At 53.4% G+C, this 18,964-nt stretch overlaps 1 protein-coding gene across 3 annotated transcripts; it reads right to left on the reverse strand.

Moving 5' to 3' along the window:
• Positions 1-12: 12 nt before the first annotated feature.
• Positions 13-18,357, reverse strand: SERHL2 (serine hydrolase like 2). 3 transcript variants are annotated; one of them, XM_064491398.1, is made up of 12 exons: positions 18,303-18,357; positions 17,194-17,343; positions 16,967-17,080; positions 16,537-16,578; positions 16,157-16,176; positions 15,638-15,691; positions 14,097-14,206; positions 13,617-13,696; positions 6,922-6,956; positions 2,685-2,767; positions 1,121-1,217; positions 13-307 (listed from the first exon to the last, which is right to left on the reverse strand). In XM_064491398.1, exons 1-12 carry the CDS (start codon positions 18,304-18,306, stop codon positions 188-190), a joined length of 909 nt encoding a protein of 302 aa, XP_064347468.1. In that variant the 5' UTR covers positions 18,307-18,357; the 3' UTR covers positions 13-187. The 3 variants fall into 3 exon arrangements, with proteins under 3 accessions (XP_064347468.1, XP_010981779.1, XP_064347469.1); XM_010983477.3 differs by having other exon boundaries at positions 15,638-15,712; XM_064491399.1 differs by lacking the exon at positions 15,638-15,691.
• Positions 18,358-18,964: the final 607 nt, after the last annotated feature.

An 18,964-nucleotide genomic window follows, 5' to 3' on the forward strand; every position in this document is an offset into this window, starting at 1 on the left:
CACCGTCTTCCCCTTGCAGTCACAGGTATTAAAGTCAGAATCCTGGCATGTCCTCCTCAACTCTGCCACAAGCTTCTGTGCCAGCCATGCTGGTCTTCAGGATCAGGAAGGCCTGTCCCCACCACGCCTGGCCTGGGCTCAGGAGCTGGGAGTCCCGTGCTAAGCAGGAGGTCTCGTAGCCCCGGGGCTACAGCTGAGCTGGGATCCTCTCCTTGCTCTGTAAGAAGGAGTTGATGACACTGGCCACGAGCTGGGGTTGGTTCATGTGGACGTAGTGATTGCCTGTGACTTCCACAAACTGGAACCGCTGGGGGAGGGAGGGGATGTGTGGTGAGGTGACAGAGGAGGGGGCCGAGGGCATGTTGGTGCTTTCCCGTGCCTACTGCCTCCCGAGATTCCAAGTGTCCCACACCAGGAGCCTTAGCAGTGACTGACCCACAGCTCTGCAGGCCCCAGCCAGTCACTGCACCCTCTGGGTGATTCAGGGCCTGGCCAGTGAGAAAGGCCTGCTGGAGGGGGGAAAGCCTAAAGCCTGGGGTTCTAGGCCGTTCGGAGCTGAGGTAATAGAGCTAGATTGGGGAGGGGGCCAGTATTCAGGGCTCCTGGTTCTGATCATCATATAAGGTCCGCTTGGAAAAAGCAGAATGAGCAGCCTTTCAGACTTGCTCCTGCCCAGGAGAGAGGCCGACAAGACAGGAAGGCACGGCCCTCTGGCCAGCCAGCCACAGGGGCTTCCCTTTTGTGACAATGCCAAGTTATCTGCACAGGCCGCAGGGAAGGGTCAAAGTCACATGTCCCAGCCCTCCAACTTGGAGGCCAGCACCTACTGATGGGACTGGTCATCTGTTCCCATTTGGGGCCCTAGGAAATTATGGGGCTGCTGAGTTGGGCTTGGCCTGGGGATATATGAGGACAATGAAACTGGAAGATTCTGCCAATGAAAAATCTGTTGATTTACAATTGGCCCCAGGTCTCGGACTGACCATAGCAGGGAGTGAGGCCTGGTAGCTCCTGGGGGTCACCTGTTAGACCAGGGCAGGAAAAGGGGTGGGTGAGGTGTGGAGCCCAGAGCAGCCTGGCACCGCCCCAGGCCCCAGCCACCCGAGCCCTGCGCACCCACCTCTTTCAGGACAGCTCTCAGCATACCGATCTTGAACAGCATGGGTTCTGTGTTGGCATCATTCTCTCTCCTCACATCATGATATCCTTGGGTTGCCCTGGAAAACGGAGGAGGAAGGTTCATCTCGGACCATCTTGCATTCTGCCCCCTCCCTTGGGCTCCAGGCTTTAAGAAAACAGGCCTGGGCTCCCTCTGATTTTCCCACAGCTGGGTCCCTCTGAACCAGATTTAATTCACGTTTGAGTCGTCCATTCCCCACTGGCACTCAGAGCTCACCGCGGCCCCCACAAGCAAAGTGTTTCAGGCTTGTCTCAACAGTCCTGCCCACGGGCACAGCCACCAAATGGCAGAGCCGGGATCTTTTTAACAGCTTTATTGGGATCATTTCAGCCATTTAAAGTGTACAATCCCATGGATTTTTGTACACTCAAGGTTGTGTAACCATCAATCATCAGTTTTAGAACATTTATCACCTCAAAAAAAATCCCAAACCTGTAGTTTTCAGACACACCACACACACAGCTCCCAGTCTTGCATAACCACTGCTCAGCTTTGCCTCTAGAGGTCCCTCTTTGGACTTAAATGTGAATAGAATCACACACTAAGTGGACTTTTGTGAATGGCTTTTTTCAATTAGCATAGTGTTTCCACAGTTCATCCATGTGTGTATCACTGCCTCACTGCACTGTATTGCTGAAAAACAGTCCATTGTGCGGATAAGGCACGTTTTGCTAATCTGTCCGTTGATGGACATTTGGGTTGCCTCCAGCACTATGCACTCTGTTTTGAAGGCTGCTGTATGAGCTGTCAGTACAAGCTGTTGTGTGGACAGGTGCTGGATTCATACCTAGGAGTGGAACTGTGGAGTCATATGGTCACCTGGTAATTTAATGGCTCGAGGAGCTGCCAGACTATTTTCCAAAGTGACTGCATCATTTTACAATCCCACAGCAAAGTGAGGGTTCTGGTTCTCCACATCCTTGCCACACTTCTTATCTCACTTTTAGAGTCTAGCCATCCTAGAGGGTGTGCAGTGTATCTCACTGTGGTTTGGATTTGCACCTCAAGTCCATGCCTTCTAAACCCCTGTGCTCGACACCTGAGACACAGATGTGTCCCTGGGAGTGACAGTTCCTGCCTCGAGCATGCCATGGTCCAGCGTGGCTGTGGTGGAGTTGGGGGTGGCATCTAAGCTGTGGATGTGGGATCTCGCTGTGCTGTGGGACCCAGGGGCAGTGGATGGCTTCTGGCTGGGGGGTGGGGGAGGGGAGGAAGGCAGATGGAGGAAGTGTAGGCCTGGGGATGCGAGGGGTGCAGGGGCTGGAGGATTTGGTACAGCGAAGGCTAGACTGTAGTGTCTGCCAGCCTCTGCCTTACCCGGGTGTCCCCTCCACGGACACCTGCTGAAGGTGTGGTGTAGTCCTTGCCATTCCCTGCTGCCCAAGCCCTCCCATCGCCCTGCCTTCCACACACCAGCTGCGGGGGTGCTAACCAAGAAAGACGGCAGCGTGACACTGGAGATGCTGGCACTCCCGTCTGTCTGGGGCACTAGGTTCAGACTTACTTGATGAGCAGGACGCGGGCCTGCAGCTTCCTGATGTAGTGCTCAAACAGCTCCTTGCTGACGAAATCTAAGCAATGCTCTATCTGCAGAGACAAAACCATAGAATTCTCACCACAAGGCACCAGCACTGCTGTGGGTGTGAAGCCTCATCCTCTTTTAGGGAAAGAGGGGACTCCTTTGGCCATTTAACCCAGGAGCACGCCCCGTGCCCAGGCACATCACCTCCTCAGCAGAGGGCTCTTTAACTCCCTCAGGCCGAAGAGTCGTCCTCCCCCTGCATCTGTCCTTGCTGGGCTCGTGGCTGCCCAGCCAGAGGGCACTTCCCAGAATCCCCTCAGCCAAGGGTCGCCGTACAACTAAGCACAGAGAAGTGACCTGGGCTACTCCTGGGCTTTGATTTTAGGGCTGAGGTGTGGCCCCTCCACACCTCCTGTCCTGTCTCACGCGCTGCCTTGCAGTGCTGCCCAGCCACCCTGGGCCCTGGACTCTGCAAGCAGGGCTCACCCACCTCCACTGACCGTTCCAATGAGGAAGAAATTTGCTAAGCCACCGTGCAGAAAGAGTACACCTTGATGTCCCCACAGCCCCCGCTGGCCTCCATCACAGCCCTGACCTCCCTGTCCTGGGACCACTGAAGAGGTCTGAGTCTGCTGTCCACACGGTAATAACCGTCAGTCACACGTGGCTACTGAGTGCTTGAGAAGGGGCTAGCCCGGCCTGAGATGTGCTGTGGGTATAAACTGCACACTGGATTTTGAAGACTTAGTATGAAAAAGTCACGTCAAACATCTCAGTAATTTTTATGTTGATTACGTGCTGCAATGGTAACATCTGGGATACACGGAGCGAGAAAATATTACTAAGGTTGATCTCACTCGCTGCTTTTCGCTCTTTTCAGATGGACTCTGGCCTGCGCTGCTGTAGTCCGAGAAGTCCCCGAGGGCAGGCGCCCCCTACGGACGGGCTCTGTCACATCATGCGCGGTACTCCTGTCCCATTGCGATGCATGGACCGTTCCTGGGAGAGCGCACCCCACAGCTATCTGGTCACAGCCCTGAACACTCACTGTCCTTGTTCTGCCCTGATCCCTCCCAGCCGCTTGCTGCTCCTCAGGCTACAATAACCTCGGGTGCTTTGTCCAGAAACAGGTTCCCTTATCATCCACCAGGCACGTCTGAGGACCCAGACATGCACGTGTGATCTCCCTGGGAGGATCCGAGAGGCCAAGTGCTTGCGCTGCCGCCAGCAGCTCCCGGGAGGTGGCGCCAGGACTCAGGTGGCGCGGACTCCCGGACCGGACTGCCCTCCACCCGACCCGAGCCTTGCTTAACAGGCGTCTCCCGCCAGGACGGGGGCTCTGTGGCTTGCAGGCTCGGTCAGGCCCTCAACTCAATTATATGCTGGTCCCCACGGCAGAGATTGAGGGATGTCACCTCCACTCATGTCTCCAGACATGAAAATGTCACACAAGCCTGGCTGTGTGCAGTTTCCTCAAAAGCGACAACACAAGGGCATTTCTCCAAGAAAGCCTTTGAGGACGGCTGCTGGGTGCGTACTTTCTCTTTCTGGCTTCTTTTTTCTCATCCTCTCCACCCCTCCTGGGACCTTCTTTTCCTTGTCCACTTTCAGTCCTTGATCTGTATTTCTCCTTTGTAGTTCACACGTAACTGACAGCCAAGTCCACAGACCTGAGTGTCTGCTGCTCGTGGCCTTGGACAGTGAGTGCAGCCGGGCCGCCGTGACCCCAAGGAGGCCTGGAGCTCCGCTGCGCCCGCAGGCTCCCCGGGGCTTCTCTCCGAGCACACCACCTATTCTGACTTCCAGCCCCACAGATCCATCTTGCTTCTTTCTGAACTTCATATACAAAGAATCACACCAGGTGTTGTTCTCTTTTGGTTTTGGCTGCTTTCACTCTGTAAATGTGTGTGGTTTGTTTTCATGCCTGTGTTCCACTGTGTGAATGTATAACATGTGCTCCACTCTACTGCTGAGGGACATTTGGGTGATTCCACTTCGGGGCTACTGAGTAAAGCTGCCAGGAGCATTCCCGTTACATCGTCTGGAGCGCACAGCGCAGACTGTTGCTGGGCGTTTATCTGGGAGCGGGATTACTGGGCAGGGAATTTGCATGTTTTGCTTTAGTGGTTCCTGCCAAACAGTTTTCCAAAATGGTTGCGTCAAGGGATACTTGCTCCTGCAGTGTGGGAGAGCCTGGTTGCTCTACCTCTGCATTAAGACTTGGCATTTACTGTCAGGCCTCCCAGTTTCAGCTGTTCTGGACAGGGCGCGGAGGTATCTCACTGGGGCTTTGATTTGCATTGTCCTAATAACTTACGACGTTGAGCACCATTCATGGGCTTACTGACCATCTGGGTGGCTTCTTTCAAGATGTGCGGGGGTGGGCATAGCTCAGTGGTAGAGGGCATGCTTAGCATGCATGAGGTCCTGGGTTCAATTCCCAGTACCTCTATGAAAATAAATAAATAAACCTAATTATGCTCCCCTCACTGAAAAAAATAAAATAGAGAAAGAACAATCTTTTAAAAAACCATTAATACAAAAAAAGAAGTGCCTGTTCACATCTTGTCAGTTGTTAAAAATGAGGTTGTCAGTCTTTAATCTTACTGGTTTGTAGGGGTTCCTTCTACATGCTGGACGTGAGTCCTTTAGCAGACCTATGCATTTAAATGTCTTCTCCTAGTCTGTGGCTTGCCCTTTCCCTCTCTTAAAATTGTCTTTTGATGAATAGAAATTCTAAATTTTAATAAAGCCCTATTTATCAATATTTTCATTAATTCATGATATGTGTGTGTGCTGTTCTACTTAAAATGTATTTGTCTACCTCAAGGTCACAAGGCCATTTCCTCTATTTTCTTCTAGAACATTCACTGTAGTACCTTTCATATTTTATCCATGATCCATCTTGAGTTAATTTTTTGTGCATAGTGTGAGGCAGGGATCTAGGGTCAAACTTCTCCCTCTGGATAACCCACTGCCCAGTCCCCACGGAATTGGGGTGGTGTCTTTACTGTAAGCCAGGTGATCCTTATTCATAATTTTTATAATAACTGAATTCGCAAAGTACTCTACAAATTCCATGCCATCCCAATATAATTTTTAACAGAAGTTTATCATTCTAAACTTCATTTGGAAGTGAAATACACAAGAAGAGCCAAGAAAATGCTTAAAAGAACAAGGAGAACGGACTTGTTCTACTATCAAATCACATCAGTTCCTACCTCCAGGGCCACGGTGAGGATTCCAGGAGCACACATACATGAGGCACTTGGGAGAAGAGTAGGGGCCCCTGCTGTGAGCCCCAGACGCTTCTGACCCGCTCTGACACCTCTCCCAGGGGCAGAGCAAACCCTGGTGCAGCCCTACTCCTGCCGGCGCCATTTGGGACACATGGTAACTTCAGGATCCGCTCCCTTGCCCCAGCCCTTGCCATTAGGAGACTGATGATTCTAAAGAGACAGGATGCCACTTCACACCCACTAGGATGGCTGCAATTTAAAAAACAGAAAATAACAAGTGTTGGTGAGGACGTGGAGAAATTGGAGCCCTCACACTTTGCTGGTGGGATTGTGAAGTGGTGCAGCCACTATGGAAAGCAGGTTGACGGTTTCTCAAAAGGTTAAACATTGGCCTCACACGTGACACAAAAGTCCCACTCTTATGTGTACATCCAAAAGAACTGCAGGCAGGGACTCAAATGGATATCAGTACACCATCGTTCACAGCAGCGTTACTCCCAACAGCCAAGAAGGTGGAAACAACCCAGGTGACCATCCGTGGATGAATGGTACATCCACAGTATTCAGCCATAAAAGGAATGAAATTCTGACACACGCTCTCAAGTGGATGAGCCTTGAAAACAGTATCTAAGTGAAAGAAGCCAGACACAAAAAGCCACATACTGCACGATTCCACCTATATGAGGTCCCTAGAGGAGTCAATTGACAGAGACAGAAAACAGAATGGCGGTTGCCAGGGGCTGGGGGAGGGTGCCTTGGTGTCTAGTGAGTATGGAGGTTTTATTTTGGGGATGATAAAAAATTTGGGGGTGGTGGGCACAACATCGTGAATGTATGTATTCAATGCCACTAAGAGGCACACTTATGAATGGTTTTACAATGATAAATATTATGCTATATTTATGTTACTACAATAAAAGAAGAAAAAGAAAGAGGCTGACAGGCAAACTGTGAAGGGGCAGGAAGACGGCGGTACTCACCTTGGCGATCCTCCGGTCTCTGTTCAGCACCAGACCTGGAAGGAAGCACAGAGACGGGGCCTCAGCTCGGCTTCCCCGGGGACCCCAGGCCCTTTCAGCCAGGGCTCATTTCTTCAGCCTGGACCTGCGGGGACCACCCCCAACGTCCTCTTGGGGTTCAGCCAGGGCCACCCCAGAGGGCAGCACAGGATGATGGTGGTGGGAACAGGACCCACCTGGCATTGCAGTCTCGTCTCTGAGAACCTTACAATGTTCATTCAGATCTTTACGCACCAGGAGGTACCCAACAGCTAAGAATCGCATCATCACTTGTTGAAGAGAAATTGAGCCAAAAAAGAAAGGTGGGAGGGGTCGAGGCCTGGGTGGTCCCATCTCCACTTGACAGTTCCAACGGGGGCAACCTGGCCTCACCCAGGAGGATGGACACCTGGCAATTCCTGCCTGGACAGTGTCCCTCAGGAAGTGGCCACAGGGCGTCAGGGAGGCACAGACCCTCAGACCCGGCCCAATGCCAGCAGCGCGGAGAGTAGGGGGTCAACCCCACAAACGTGCTGCCCGAGAGAAGTAAGGCGGCCCCCTCCTTCCTACACGTCTTTGCTCAAACACCCCCGTCCCAGCCAGTCCTCTTTGATGACCCCTTTAAACTCACAAACATCTCGCCCGAGCCCCTCCGCCCCCTCTGATTACTTTTCTCCATGACTCCCGCACTTTCTAACAAGCTCTAGTGTCTACCTTCTGCTGCTTCTTTCTTCCGAGAAGCCTTAAGCTTCCCTGAGGACAAGGAGTTTGGTCCGTTATTCACAGCTCAGTCCCCAGGCCCGAGAACAAGAATGGAGCCTGCCACACGGCAGGTGCTCAGAAAGCACTTGGTGAGCGAGTGAGTAGATGTTTTCCTCGGGTGTCAGAGAGGGAGTGGCATCAGGGGTGGCCAGGGCTCAGAGGAACAGGTGCTGTTCTCTTCTCTGGCTGGGTGATGGGCACATTACTGCTACTGTGATTACTATTATTAATAATATTATTATTAGTTAAATGTACACATATGCACCAACAGGATTTTGGAGGGGAACTAAACTACTTGGTTCTAGAGTTCATATGGAAAAATAAATCAGAAAAAACAATGTAGCAAGAAAACTGAAAAAGAGCCAGGAAAGGAGACTGCCCTATAGACATTAAGCCCACCGTGGGGCCTCAGTAATCTACCCCATGCAGTGCTGGCAAGTGACAGACAGCCAGACTCACAGAAAGACAGAAACAAGGCCCAGAGATGAGCCAGGACAGACGGGCAGCCAGGGTAGGATGTGGCTGCCCCTTATGCCGGTGAGGGTGCAGACAGGCAGACTTTTATAAAGTGGAATTACAACTGAGGAGCCATCTGGAAAAAGACAAAGGTAGATCCAAACCTCACCCTGTCCTCTAGATCAATCCCCAATGTGTCCAATGTTTAAATGCCAACCGCCCCGAACAGTATCAGAATCAAACACGAGCTTTTAACTATGACTCAACCTGCAAAAGCCATAAAAAAGACCTAATTCAATTACACCAAAAACAATTCTGCATTGCAAGGGGAAATAAATAAAAAACAACAACAAAAAAAAACTCTAAGCAAAACCAAATGACAACCTGGGAAAAAGTATTTGTAATTCAATCTCTCCAACATATGAAAATTTCCTAAAAACTGAGAAAAGACCAGTAACCCATTAGACAGATGGACAAGAGGACAGGAATGTACAGTTCTCAGGAAAGAACCAACCAACTAAACAAACAAACAAAAAAACGAGAAATGAAAATTATCGTAAAAAGAAAATACAAATTAAAACCACATTGAGATATAACTTCTCACCCATAAAGTGGACAGAATTCCAACCTAGTGACAGCCGGGCACATAGGCCTTTCATCCAACAAACACAGGCCAGAGTGCTAAGGGACAGCCATGGAGGGCACCTGGCAATGCCTTTGAAACCTAGGACCTCTTGCCAGGGGAGAAATGATATCTCAATGTAGTTTTAATCTGTGTGTGTGTCCACGAACTATATAGGTTGTTAACACTTCCGCAAAGCCAAGAACATGACTATGCAGTGTGGCCTTGCTTGTAACAGCGAAAACTGGAAACACTTAGCGTCCTCTGTAGGGAACTGGTTAAATTGGTGATGACAGTCATACAGGGAACGTTCTGCATCTGTGAAGAAGATGTGACCTAATCTCCAAGATCTATGGTAAGTACAGGTAGCAAGGAGGCTGCAGAACCAGCTCTGCAGCGAGGCCCGGTTGTAAGAGGGAGATGAAGGCATATATTTGCAAGTGTTTGCATTTATCTAAGAAAATACAGGAAGGACGTGAACAAACTTAAACAGGAGGGTATGGAATTTTTAAACCATATGACCTAGCACCTGTTCAAAAAAAGTAATAGTAAATTAAAAAACAAAAATAAATGACAACCAGGCTGGCATCTCTGCCCAGCACTTTGGAAGACCATCAATCCCACGGGGGAGAGGGTTTAAGGGGAGGGGTCCATCAGGGGAGGGACGTTAGGTCTCCCTGCCGGAAAACTGATGTTTGCATACAAAGTGGCTTTCCGAGAAAGAAACAATTATGGAAACATTAAGAGAGCTATTTTCCATAAATAAGTTTCCCCCTTTAATTAGAGATTATGGAACTTTTAGATGATAAATTTAGATGATTAATTGTTGACAGAGGTTCTTAGCCAGGCATTTATGACTCAGATGCTTAGAAGGACCATGCAACTGGAAGACTCTCTGGTTGCCGCACTACTAGATCCTCTCAGCCTCACGAAGCCAAGGCCGAGGCCTCTGGGCCACCTCCGGCTCCTGCCATGACCTCCCTGCACAGATGACTGGATCCGCTGTGTGTGCAGGACTGGGGGTGACCCCTGGGTCCCCTGCCCCAGGCTCACTGCCCTCCTTCTTCCCAGCCTGGGCTTCAGCTGCTCAGAAGACGTGAAAAGACTTAAAAAGAGGTTATCTGGTGGGGGGGTGACCCCCAAGGTATTGGGGTTCCCCCATCATGCTGTTTTCTCTGCCCTGAGGCTTGCTCCTCCCCTCAGCCAAGTCCTCCAGCTCTTCTAAGGCTCCTTCCACCTGACACATCCTGACCTGCTGTGGCCTTCCCACAGCTGGCTGCTTCTGCCTGCCTCCCCTGTGACAACGATCATTGTGAGGGCAGGAACTGTGTTTCTCAGCCCAGTGGGCCAGCACAGATGTCACTTAAATAATGAGTCCAAATATCAAGTGGCCCTGGCATTTCTGGACTTGAAAGAGACTGGTGTTCAGTACTTTCCTCAGTTAGATTCCAACCCCACAGTCACCAAGCGCCAAAAGCCAGGGGAACAGGGCTTTCGCACCAATTTATCTCATTGAATTCCCTTAACAACCATACAGAGGCAGATGTCAGCATCTCAGCTTTACTGGGAAGGAAGCAAGGAGGGATGAGGCTGGGTCCAGCCCGGGGAGGAGAGGCCTGGCACAGCCTGGAGGGGTGGACTCTGCACCAGCGCCTGGGGCTCCCCCGCGACCTGTGAGTGATGCCCTCTCCAAGGGTTTCAGTCCCGCCCACCTGGAAAAGTTGCATGAAACGCACATTTTATAAGACAATCGTTTTGAATGCAGGACGTATTATCAGAACCCTAGACTCCCTCCTTTCCTGCCATAGCCAATAACTAGAGGCTATAATATTGTGATATTGAGGCTGTGATATTGTGAAACATATTTTTTCATCCTGGTCCTTGGCTCCTGGCCAGAGTTTGTAAAAATGTGTCATCTTCTAAAGTGGTAAAAGTGCTCAGAGCATCTTTTAACCTAACAGTTGGTCACTAACGCAGGTTCCTGACACAGAGCTCCTAAATTCCTTGGAATTTCCTGGGTGATAGGAGCATCTTTTGTTCTAATGAGGGGACCCTTGGTGGGCTCTGGGATGTCTTCAGGATGGGGGCTGGTCACCAGAAAGATCAAGCCGTGATTAGAAGCTTAGAACTTTCAGCCCTGCCCCCGATCGTTCAGGAAGAGCAGAGGAGCTAGAGATTCAGTCAATAATCAATCATGGAACGTGACTGAGTCCCCATAAACATCCTTGAACCTGAGAGTTTGGGGAGCTTCTGTGTTGGTGAACACACAGAGCTATTGGGAAGCTGGTGCACCACCCGTCTTCTTCTGCTGGGACCTGCCAAGGTCATGGACTCAAATGCCAACAGAGGCAGGGCAGAGAGGGTACACCACCTGCTCACATGGCCACCGGCTCTCTGCCCAGCTGCTGGTGCCCATGGGGAATGCAGAATGTGTTGCCATTTGTCAAAAGAAACTGGAAATCTCCATTTTTACATAAAACCTTTCTATGCTAAATACAACCAACCTATTGAAAAATCCCCCTCATGCCAAATTTTTGTGTTTAAACTGCACAAGTCAAAACAAATCATGCTTGCAGCCCCAGAACAGCCCAGCTTGTGAAGTGTCTGAGCATCCTCCATGGTAGGCTGGCTGCAAGGGCTGGACACTGACAGAGGGCTGTCCTTGGTCATTTTTCAATTTTAATATATTTTTTTAAATGGAGGTACTGGGGATTGAACCCAGGACCTCATGCATGCTAAGCATGCACTCTACCACTGAACTGTACCCACTCATCCACCCCTATCCTTGGTCATTAACCCCAACCGTAGTTGGACTCTCCCTCCCTTATGCCAACACCTCGAGCTTGTTCCCAGGAGGCCTGGGCCAGGGCTGTGATGGGAACGCGGATACGAGGTGGGTCATACAAGAGCTGGCCTCCCTCCTCGCCCTGGCTCACTGCCTCCTGTTTCTCCCACAAGCCGGATGAAGCTCATGCCTCGAAGCCTTTCTTGGAAGCTCACCTGAGTCACTGGGTTCAGAAGTCACCTTCTCCGCGAGGCCAACCCAGACCCTTCTATTTCGAAGAGCAAAGTACAAACTCGGCCCCGCATCCTGACTCCTTCACCGCTGTTTCTGTCAGTGCGCTCTCACCCAACACTTTGCGAAATGCAGGGAGAGGGCCGCACATGAGCCAAGGTGAGCCTGAGGCCACCAGAAGCTGGGCGAGGCAGGGCAGCCTGTCACAGTCCCTCAGTGCTTTGGTCTCGGGCTTCTAGCCTCAAAACTGGGAGAGAATAAATGTCTGCTGTTTAAGCTGCCCTGTCTGTGGGACTTTTTAACAGAAGCCCTAGGAAAGGAATACAGATTTTGGGGGGTCACTGGATGATGGAGGTGTCCTGCTCCAGAATGGAATGGGGGCTGTGAGGGGGTCTGGGGCCTGAGGGAAAGGGCTCAGGAGGAGCCTGGAGCACCGGCTCCCTCACTGTCCCCCGGCTCGGCTGGGTCTGGGAGCCTGCTTAGTGTCCTTTTAGGTTAACCCCAGGCCTCAAAGGGCCACACTACTGCAGAGGGGCTGGTCGGGACACAAAGACGCAGCCACCTGCCCACTGCCCCAGTACCCTTCCCACCCTCCTCCCTCTTCTCCCCACCCTCTTGACAACTGGCTCAGCGTCTGTGCTCACCGTTTCACGTGACCCCAGCCTGGCCTGATCGGCTTCCCCAGCTTGGTCAGGGACGTGTCTTACTCCAGATTAGCCCACTTCTGCGCCCGGGGCCCCTCAGGCCAGCCATCTGTGCCAGCACATCCAGGACATCAGACAACCTCCCTTCCCCCCGACAGATCTGCAGGGAGGGGCAAAGGCTCAGAGGCGATAACTAAGGTAGTCCCCCACAGCAGCTCACAAAACCTCCTTAGGCATAGTCCATCTGACCTCACGGTGCACTGGCAATTTCTGGGGGGAAATTACAACACAGCAGATCTCTGACTTCTTCTGAGCAACTGGGAATTCTGGCCATGCTGGACTCGAGTCCCCCACATGATAACCACTGGGAGCGCCGTCTCCGTGCCCAGGCCCCATCACTTCCTGCGGCCTCACCACAGCAGGTGGAGTGATTCCACAACTTGCTCAGTCCCACAGGCACTTGAGTCTTTGATCTTTGCCTCATTTGGCTCCTTATAAACTGAACTCATCCAGAAGACCAGGGAGTCTGGTGCCGGGGAGGGGCTCGCCCACGACGCCTGAGGCAGCAGAGCCTCCTCCCTGCGCAACTCCTGGGGGAGACATTGCCAGCGAGGGCACTTGTGGGCGGCCGCCCCATGGAGCTATGCCAGCAGGTACTGCGCCACCAGGATACGGCGGGCGTCTGTTCTTGCCCACCAAGACTCCTACAGCCTCGCTTGGGGATGGGCACAGAGCAGACTTGGGTTTCCTGAATGAAACAAAGTGTAGAAAACACAGGCCTGATGCTGCCCTGAAGCCAAGGTACCACCAACTCCAATTCTCCCTTCTGAAAAACCTCTTCAAAGTCACTAGCCCCATAGGAGTTCTCAAAGCCTAGTCTTGGACTGGGCACCCACCGCACAAGATCAGCAGAGCAGTATTCAGTCCCAAGACCCCTGATCAAGGTCCCCACAGGACGTGGCTCTCCGGGATGTGCAGTTGCCGTCTGACCCGGCACCTAAGCCTGCTTCTCCTGCTCTAAATAGGATGAGTATAGGGCAGTGGGAGCATTAAATGAACTACTTTTTGCAAAGCACTTAGTATGTCTGGTCCAGAGCAAGCAGTGAAAAAGCTTAGCGATCATCACTTCTCATTAAGAAGTGCCAATAGCAATGGGCTCGGGAAGCGAGTCCCTTACCTGTGGCCACCTGCGTGGTCCCTCTCTGCAGGAGGAGAGCCCCGCACTCCTCTCCCACGTGACTGTTATTCTTCAGGAACCTGAGGGAGACAGAAGGACGCTGGGTGCCTTGGGGCAGGAGATGAAAGGAGAGGAGGGCAGGGAAGGGGAAGCCGCCCCTCAAAGGACACGGGCCAGTATAGATGGGGATATTCACATCAGTGGTGTGTATGTGTGTGTGTGTGTAGCAGGGCAGAGAGCATGTGGAGGGATGGGGTGAAGGGCGTGGCTCCAGAGAGGGAAGAATGAAGGCAGGTAAAGTCCCAGCTGGGGCATCTGAGGAGCCCCAGGAGGCCTGCCGCCCGGGGAGCACAGAGAGAAACAGGCTTGGTGTGGATTTGTAAGTAGGAGACGGAAGCTTCCTCCGTGGGGATTTCCCCCCTCAGTGTCCCCAGCTCCCCCAGGCCTCCGACCCCACCCGTCTCACCCGCCAGCACCCACCCCTGCAGCATCGCCTCCTGGCTGACCACTTTCGAGGGCTTCTTGGAGGCCTCCACCTGCAGCATGTGCTCTGTGTTTCTCCGCTTGTAGGTCAGCAAGTTCTCTATTTCCTGAGGATTCGTGGGTTCTGCTGGGTGCGCAGGGCTCCTGGCTGCAAAGGGGCCCAGTCCCACCCCCAGCCCCACCCTCCACCCTCAGCTGCACCCCTCTTAGCCCGCGATGCATTCTGACCCAGTGAGGGATCAGGCCCTGCTAGCTAGCCCTGTGATCCGGAGCAAGTTGTCTGCCTCAGCCACACCCAGCCCAGTCCGGTCTGTGGCCAGAGACAGCTGGAGGGATCAGGCTGGATGACGGAGGGGAAAGGAAATCTCCGTCAACTGCCCAGCGCTTGGCCAAGGTGCACTATTGGGGTCCGTAAGTCACGGACCATTCAGGGCTGGCAATGCCACCTGTTTTAATTAACGCTATTACTCCACGTGGTGGAGAGGAGATGGCAGAGGGGGAACAGTTCCAGGGTTCCAGTGCACCCATTTTCACCCCAGCTCACTCTGGGAACGACCTGGCCCTATCCACAGCCCACTGCCTGGAGCAGCAATGTGAAGTCACGCTCCCACCCATCCTCCAGGGAACGCAGGACACGGAGGACCACTCACCAGAGCCCCCAGGAGGAAGCCCCCAGGAGCACTGTGTCTATGCATTCAGTGGATGACACTGATAAAGAAGGGAGACCGTGGCCACCACAGTCTCAGATCACCGCAGTAACCCACGACTCTCCATTCACACAGTGTGCATTTATTGAGCACTTACTATGTGCCAGGACTGGGCACGTGGTGGTAAAGAGACAGCCATGGTTCTTGCCTATATGGAATTTGTGGTCATTTTATGGACAAGAAAACTGAAACTGATGAAGGAGCTGTGAGAGACCGAGCCCTTGGGAACAGAATGATGGGCTGGCAGAGCTGGAAGGCACTTCCTGAGTCCTCCAGTCCAACCTCCTACATTTACAGGTGAGCAAACTGAGGCCCAGAGAGGAGAGGTGACCTGCCTAGGGTCACACAGCAGATAAACAGCAGAGCCAGGACTCAGATGCAGAGACAGCACTGGTGGTTGTCATGGGTGGTGGTGGAGGGAGGGGTCAGCACTCCTCCCACTAGACCACACTCAGGCCTACTGTGTGCAGTTGTGCAGTGTGTGCACAGCTCAAAGGCACTTGTCTGAGAATAAGTGCGGTGCCTATCAAACTGTGCTCCCCAGAGCTTCCTCAGCCCACTGCTCCTACCCTCTCCCATCCCTGCCACTTCATGATCAAAGCCAGGGCACTCTGCAGATCCCAGGCCACACACAGGGTTTCCAAGGATAACAAAGGTCCCTGCACCCCTTTGCTGCCCACTACTAGGGTACAAACAGCATAATCCTGTCCTCTGTGGGGGGCCCCGAACCCCCTTATCTAACCTCTGCCACCTCCTCCCGCCTCCCTGGTATCCACTACCTGGGACCTGGGTCTCCCCTAGTGACAGTATGCATGGAAGCCCCCTTCTTACATTAGTGTCCAGAAAAAATGGTGTGGCGTCCAGCAAGATAAGTTTATCCACCATCTCGGGGAAGACACAGGAAAACTATGATGTGGCACAAGAAGGGAAGAATGACTAGAAGGGGAAGAAGGAAAAGGAGTGCAGACTTTTCCCTGGGGACACTAGTGTTTCAGGCTGGGGGGAGGGTACTGGCCGGTAAGAATCTCCTATCCCTTTAGGGCACCTTCCTCTCCCCTCCCCTGACAGTCCACACCCAGCACCAATTTATGCATGATGGCTGGACTCCAGGACTCTCTGTGACAGAAGGGATGGACAATGTCGAAACACTTCCCCAACAGGAACCTCCCTGCAATAATGGTTATCATGGGATCCACAAAGCACGCTGGCACCAGCCCCGAAAACGCTGGCCTGAAACTCCTGCTATGAGGAGGCACTTCTCTTTCCAGGTAACCTCCCCTTCCTCGTCCTACTCTCCCCACCCCACCGGGAGCAGTGGCCAGAGGTGTCACTGCAAAACAATCTACTTACCATTCCACCCACAAGGCCACCTGGGGGACAAAAGAATAGTCAGTTGATATTCCCCAACTCTCAAAACCCTACTAAAACTCCTTCCCAGGGGGCTGACCCACCCCCAAGTCCAGGGCCTGGCTCCTGTCCCCACCATTACACTTGAGGCTCCCTCCCTAGGGCCAGGTGGCCCCTGGATCAGACCTGACCATTCAAAAGGCCATGTTTTCCTTGTCACATTGGGAGAAGGCCTAAGGCGAAAGGGCCCAAAGGTCAGTGTCTAGTGGACCCCCTCATCTCTCCTTGCGGTGCAAGGGAAAGGCACCTGTGTACCCACTCCTTTCCCTTCCTTGCAGCCCCACCACCTGGGACCAGTTTGGTCCTGGACAAAGTGTACTCACCAAAACTGTGGCCGATGAGGGAAAAACGGCTCCATTTCAGGGCTGAAAGCACAGGGAGCCAGGTCTTGATGGGCCTAGACTCCCTCTGCCCTCCGTTCTGCAGTCCCTGTGCTCTGGAAATCCCTCCCCAGCATCTGGGATGCCCCACTCAGGACACCAGTTTAGTGGGGCCCCAGCTCCACTGCCCCGGTAGAACCCACAGGAGGAAGCGAGCTCTTCTTGGCAGCTTTCTCCAGCTTTCCCAAAGTCACCCAAGAATTGCTGGCAAAACTGGGGCCAGACCCCAAGTCACTCCTAAGCCAGCATTGCCTCCTGGCCACCACACCCCACTCCAAGGATGAGCGGACATCCCAGGGCACCCTACCCCTGGCCCCTGGCGTGCACTTGCACACACATACACAAAAACATACACACTCCATCTCTTACTCACCTGCTGCAACCCTTCGGACCTCACTCACAAAGTTTTGGTGGTAATACGGGAGACCTGGGCTGTAATGGGACGAGAGCCCATGACCCCCGAAATCCATGGCAACATAATGAAAGTCTGAGACAGAAGTAAAGGGTAGAGGAAGGCGTCTAGGTCAGCCGTCTCCCCCTCCTCATTCTCCTGCAGTCCCGCTGCCTCACCCCTTGGCTTCCCTTCAGCCCCGGGCCCACCTTTCGAAAGAAGAGGGATGAGTCTGTCAAAGGAGTTGGCATTGTCCAGCCAGCCGTGCAGGCAGAGAACTGGGGGGCCCTGCTGGGAGCCCCAGGCTTTGGCGGCGATATGGCCCCAAGGCACAGCTAGCTTCAGCTCTGAGAACTGACCTGAAATAAAAAGTGACCATTCACCAAGCCGAAGACAGCACTTCCTGAGCCCCTCCTCTGTGCCCCAATGTGTCCAGGGCATCAGCAGTACCCAGGGGGCTCAGATTCCCATGCTACCCCCAGGGGGTTATGGGGAGAAAGCCATATGTGGGTGTGGGGATATTTGGAGAGAAAGGTAAATTGGTCCACTGGGTGAGGAAAACCTTGGGAAGGCTTTGTGGCAGAATTTTCTAGAATAGGTTGGGGGTTGGCTGGGCCTGGGCTCTACCACTTGCTGGCTGTGTGACCTTGAGCAAGTTAGTAAAACAAGTTCTCAGCCTCAGTTTCCTTTTCCGTAAAACTGCAGTAAACAGAGTAATAACAATGGCCAACACCGTCTAAGCCTTCACTGAGGGCCAGATGGGGTGGTCCGACACCCCACACCCTCAGTAAGATGGATCACTATCGCCCTCCCTCCGCAAACCCAGACGCTGAGGCACAGGGAGGTGCAGTCCGTGCCCAAGGTCACACAGGGAGAACAGGCAAAGCAAGGATTCAGCACAGGCGGAAGGACCCCAGGCCGCGGCCCTGACCACCTAGCACTACTTGTCCCTGTCCTGCTCGGGTCAGGGCTGCTTCCTCCACCGCTCAGTGCTAAACTTTCCACCCTGCGTGCCCTCCCGCTGGGCCTGAGACCTGCGTGCCCCCAAACTCCCGGAGCTTGCTCCTCTAACTTGGGGCTCCCGGAATCCTGCGAGGCCACATGCAGCAGGTTCTCGGAGACCGCACCCTCCAGCCGGCCAGTGAGGCTCGGCATGGTCCCCGGGATGCTGAAGGACTTGCTACAGCCAGGAGAGCGGCGCACCCCCCTCCACCCACTTCCCCTCCGCGGTCCCAAGTAGGGAGCTGGGCGGGTGGAAGCGCACGCAAGGCCTCCCCATCCCACTAGGTCTAAGGGGCCCGGGACCAGGAATCTTCACCCATCGCTCGCCTCCGCAGTCTCCCGGCGGTGGTCACTCCAGCCCGGTTAATCTCTCCAGGTCCCGCCCCATCTCCCCAGGTCCCGCCCCTCGCCCGCCGGCCCCGCCCCCTGCCTCTCCGCGCGCCGCCAAAGTCTTCCGGGCAGCAGGCTGGGTCTCAGCGGCAGTGGAATCCGGTCCTCAGTTCTGGCCGAAAGGGACCTTCCGCTCTGGAGACTTGCGCTAGGAAACCCCAGTACCCTCCCGGCGCAGGCTGTGAGCAGAACGCCCGGCGGCTGTGGCCAAAGGACCTCCCAAATCCCGGGCTACACAGGGGGCGGTGACACGTGGGCGGCGGTACCCTGACGTTTGGACAGTCCCCATGGCCACCCTTGCCCCTGTGGGGGACCAGGAGCTGGTGAAGGCCCAGGGAGCAGCCACAGCGGGCAGGGCACCTGGTGAGTGTGGGATCCCCAGACATCTGGCAGATTCCTGCTCCAAGTTCCCTCAGGCACCTGGCTGCTGCCCTTTGAATATAACAAAGAACATTCCTTTCGCGATAGGAAGGAAGCGGGCAGAGCACAGCCATTCAAGAAACAACAGCAATTAACATCAAGGCCCAAGATGGTCGGAGATTTGACTTCCAGACCTTGAGAACTTGAGCTTCCTTATAGGCTCATTGT

This window comes from Camelus dromedarius, chromosome 11 (assembly GCF_036321535.1).
Source record: "Camelus dromedarius isolate mCamDro1 chromosome 11, mCamDro1.pat, whole genome shotgun sequence".
NCBI classification, from domain to species: Eukaryota; Metazoa; Chordata; class Mammalia; order Artiodactyla; family Camelidae; genus Camelus; species Camelus dromedarius.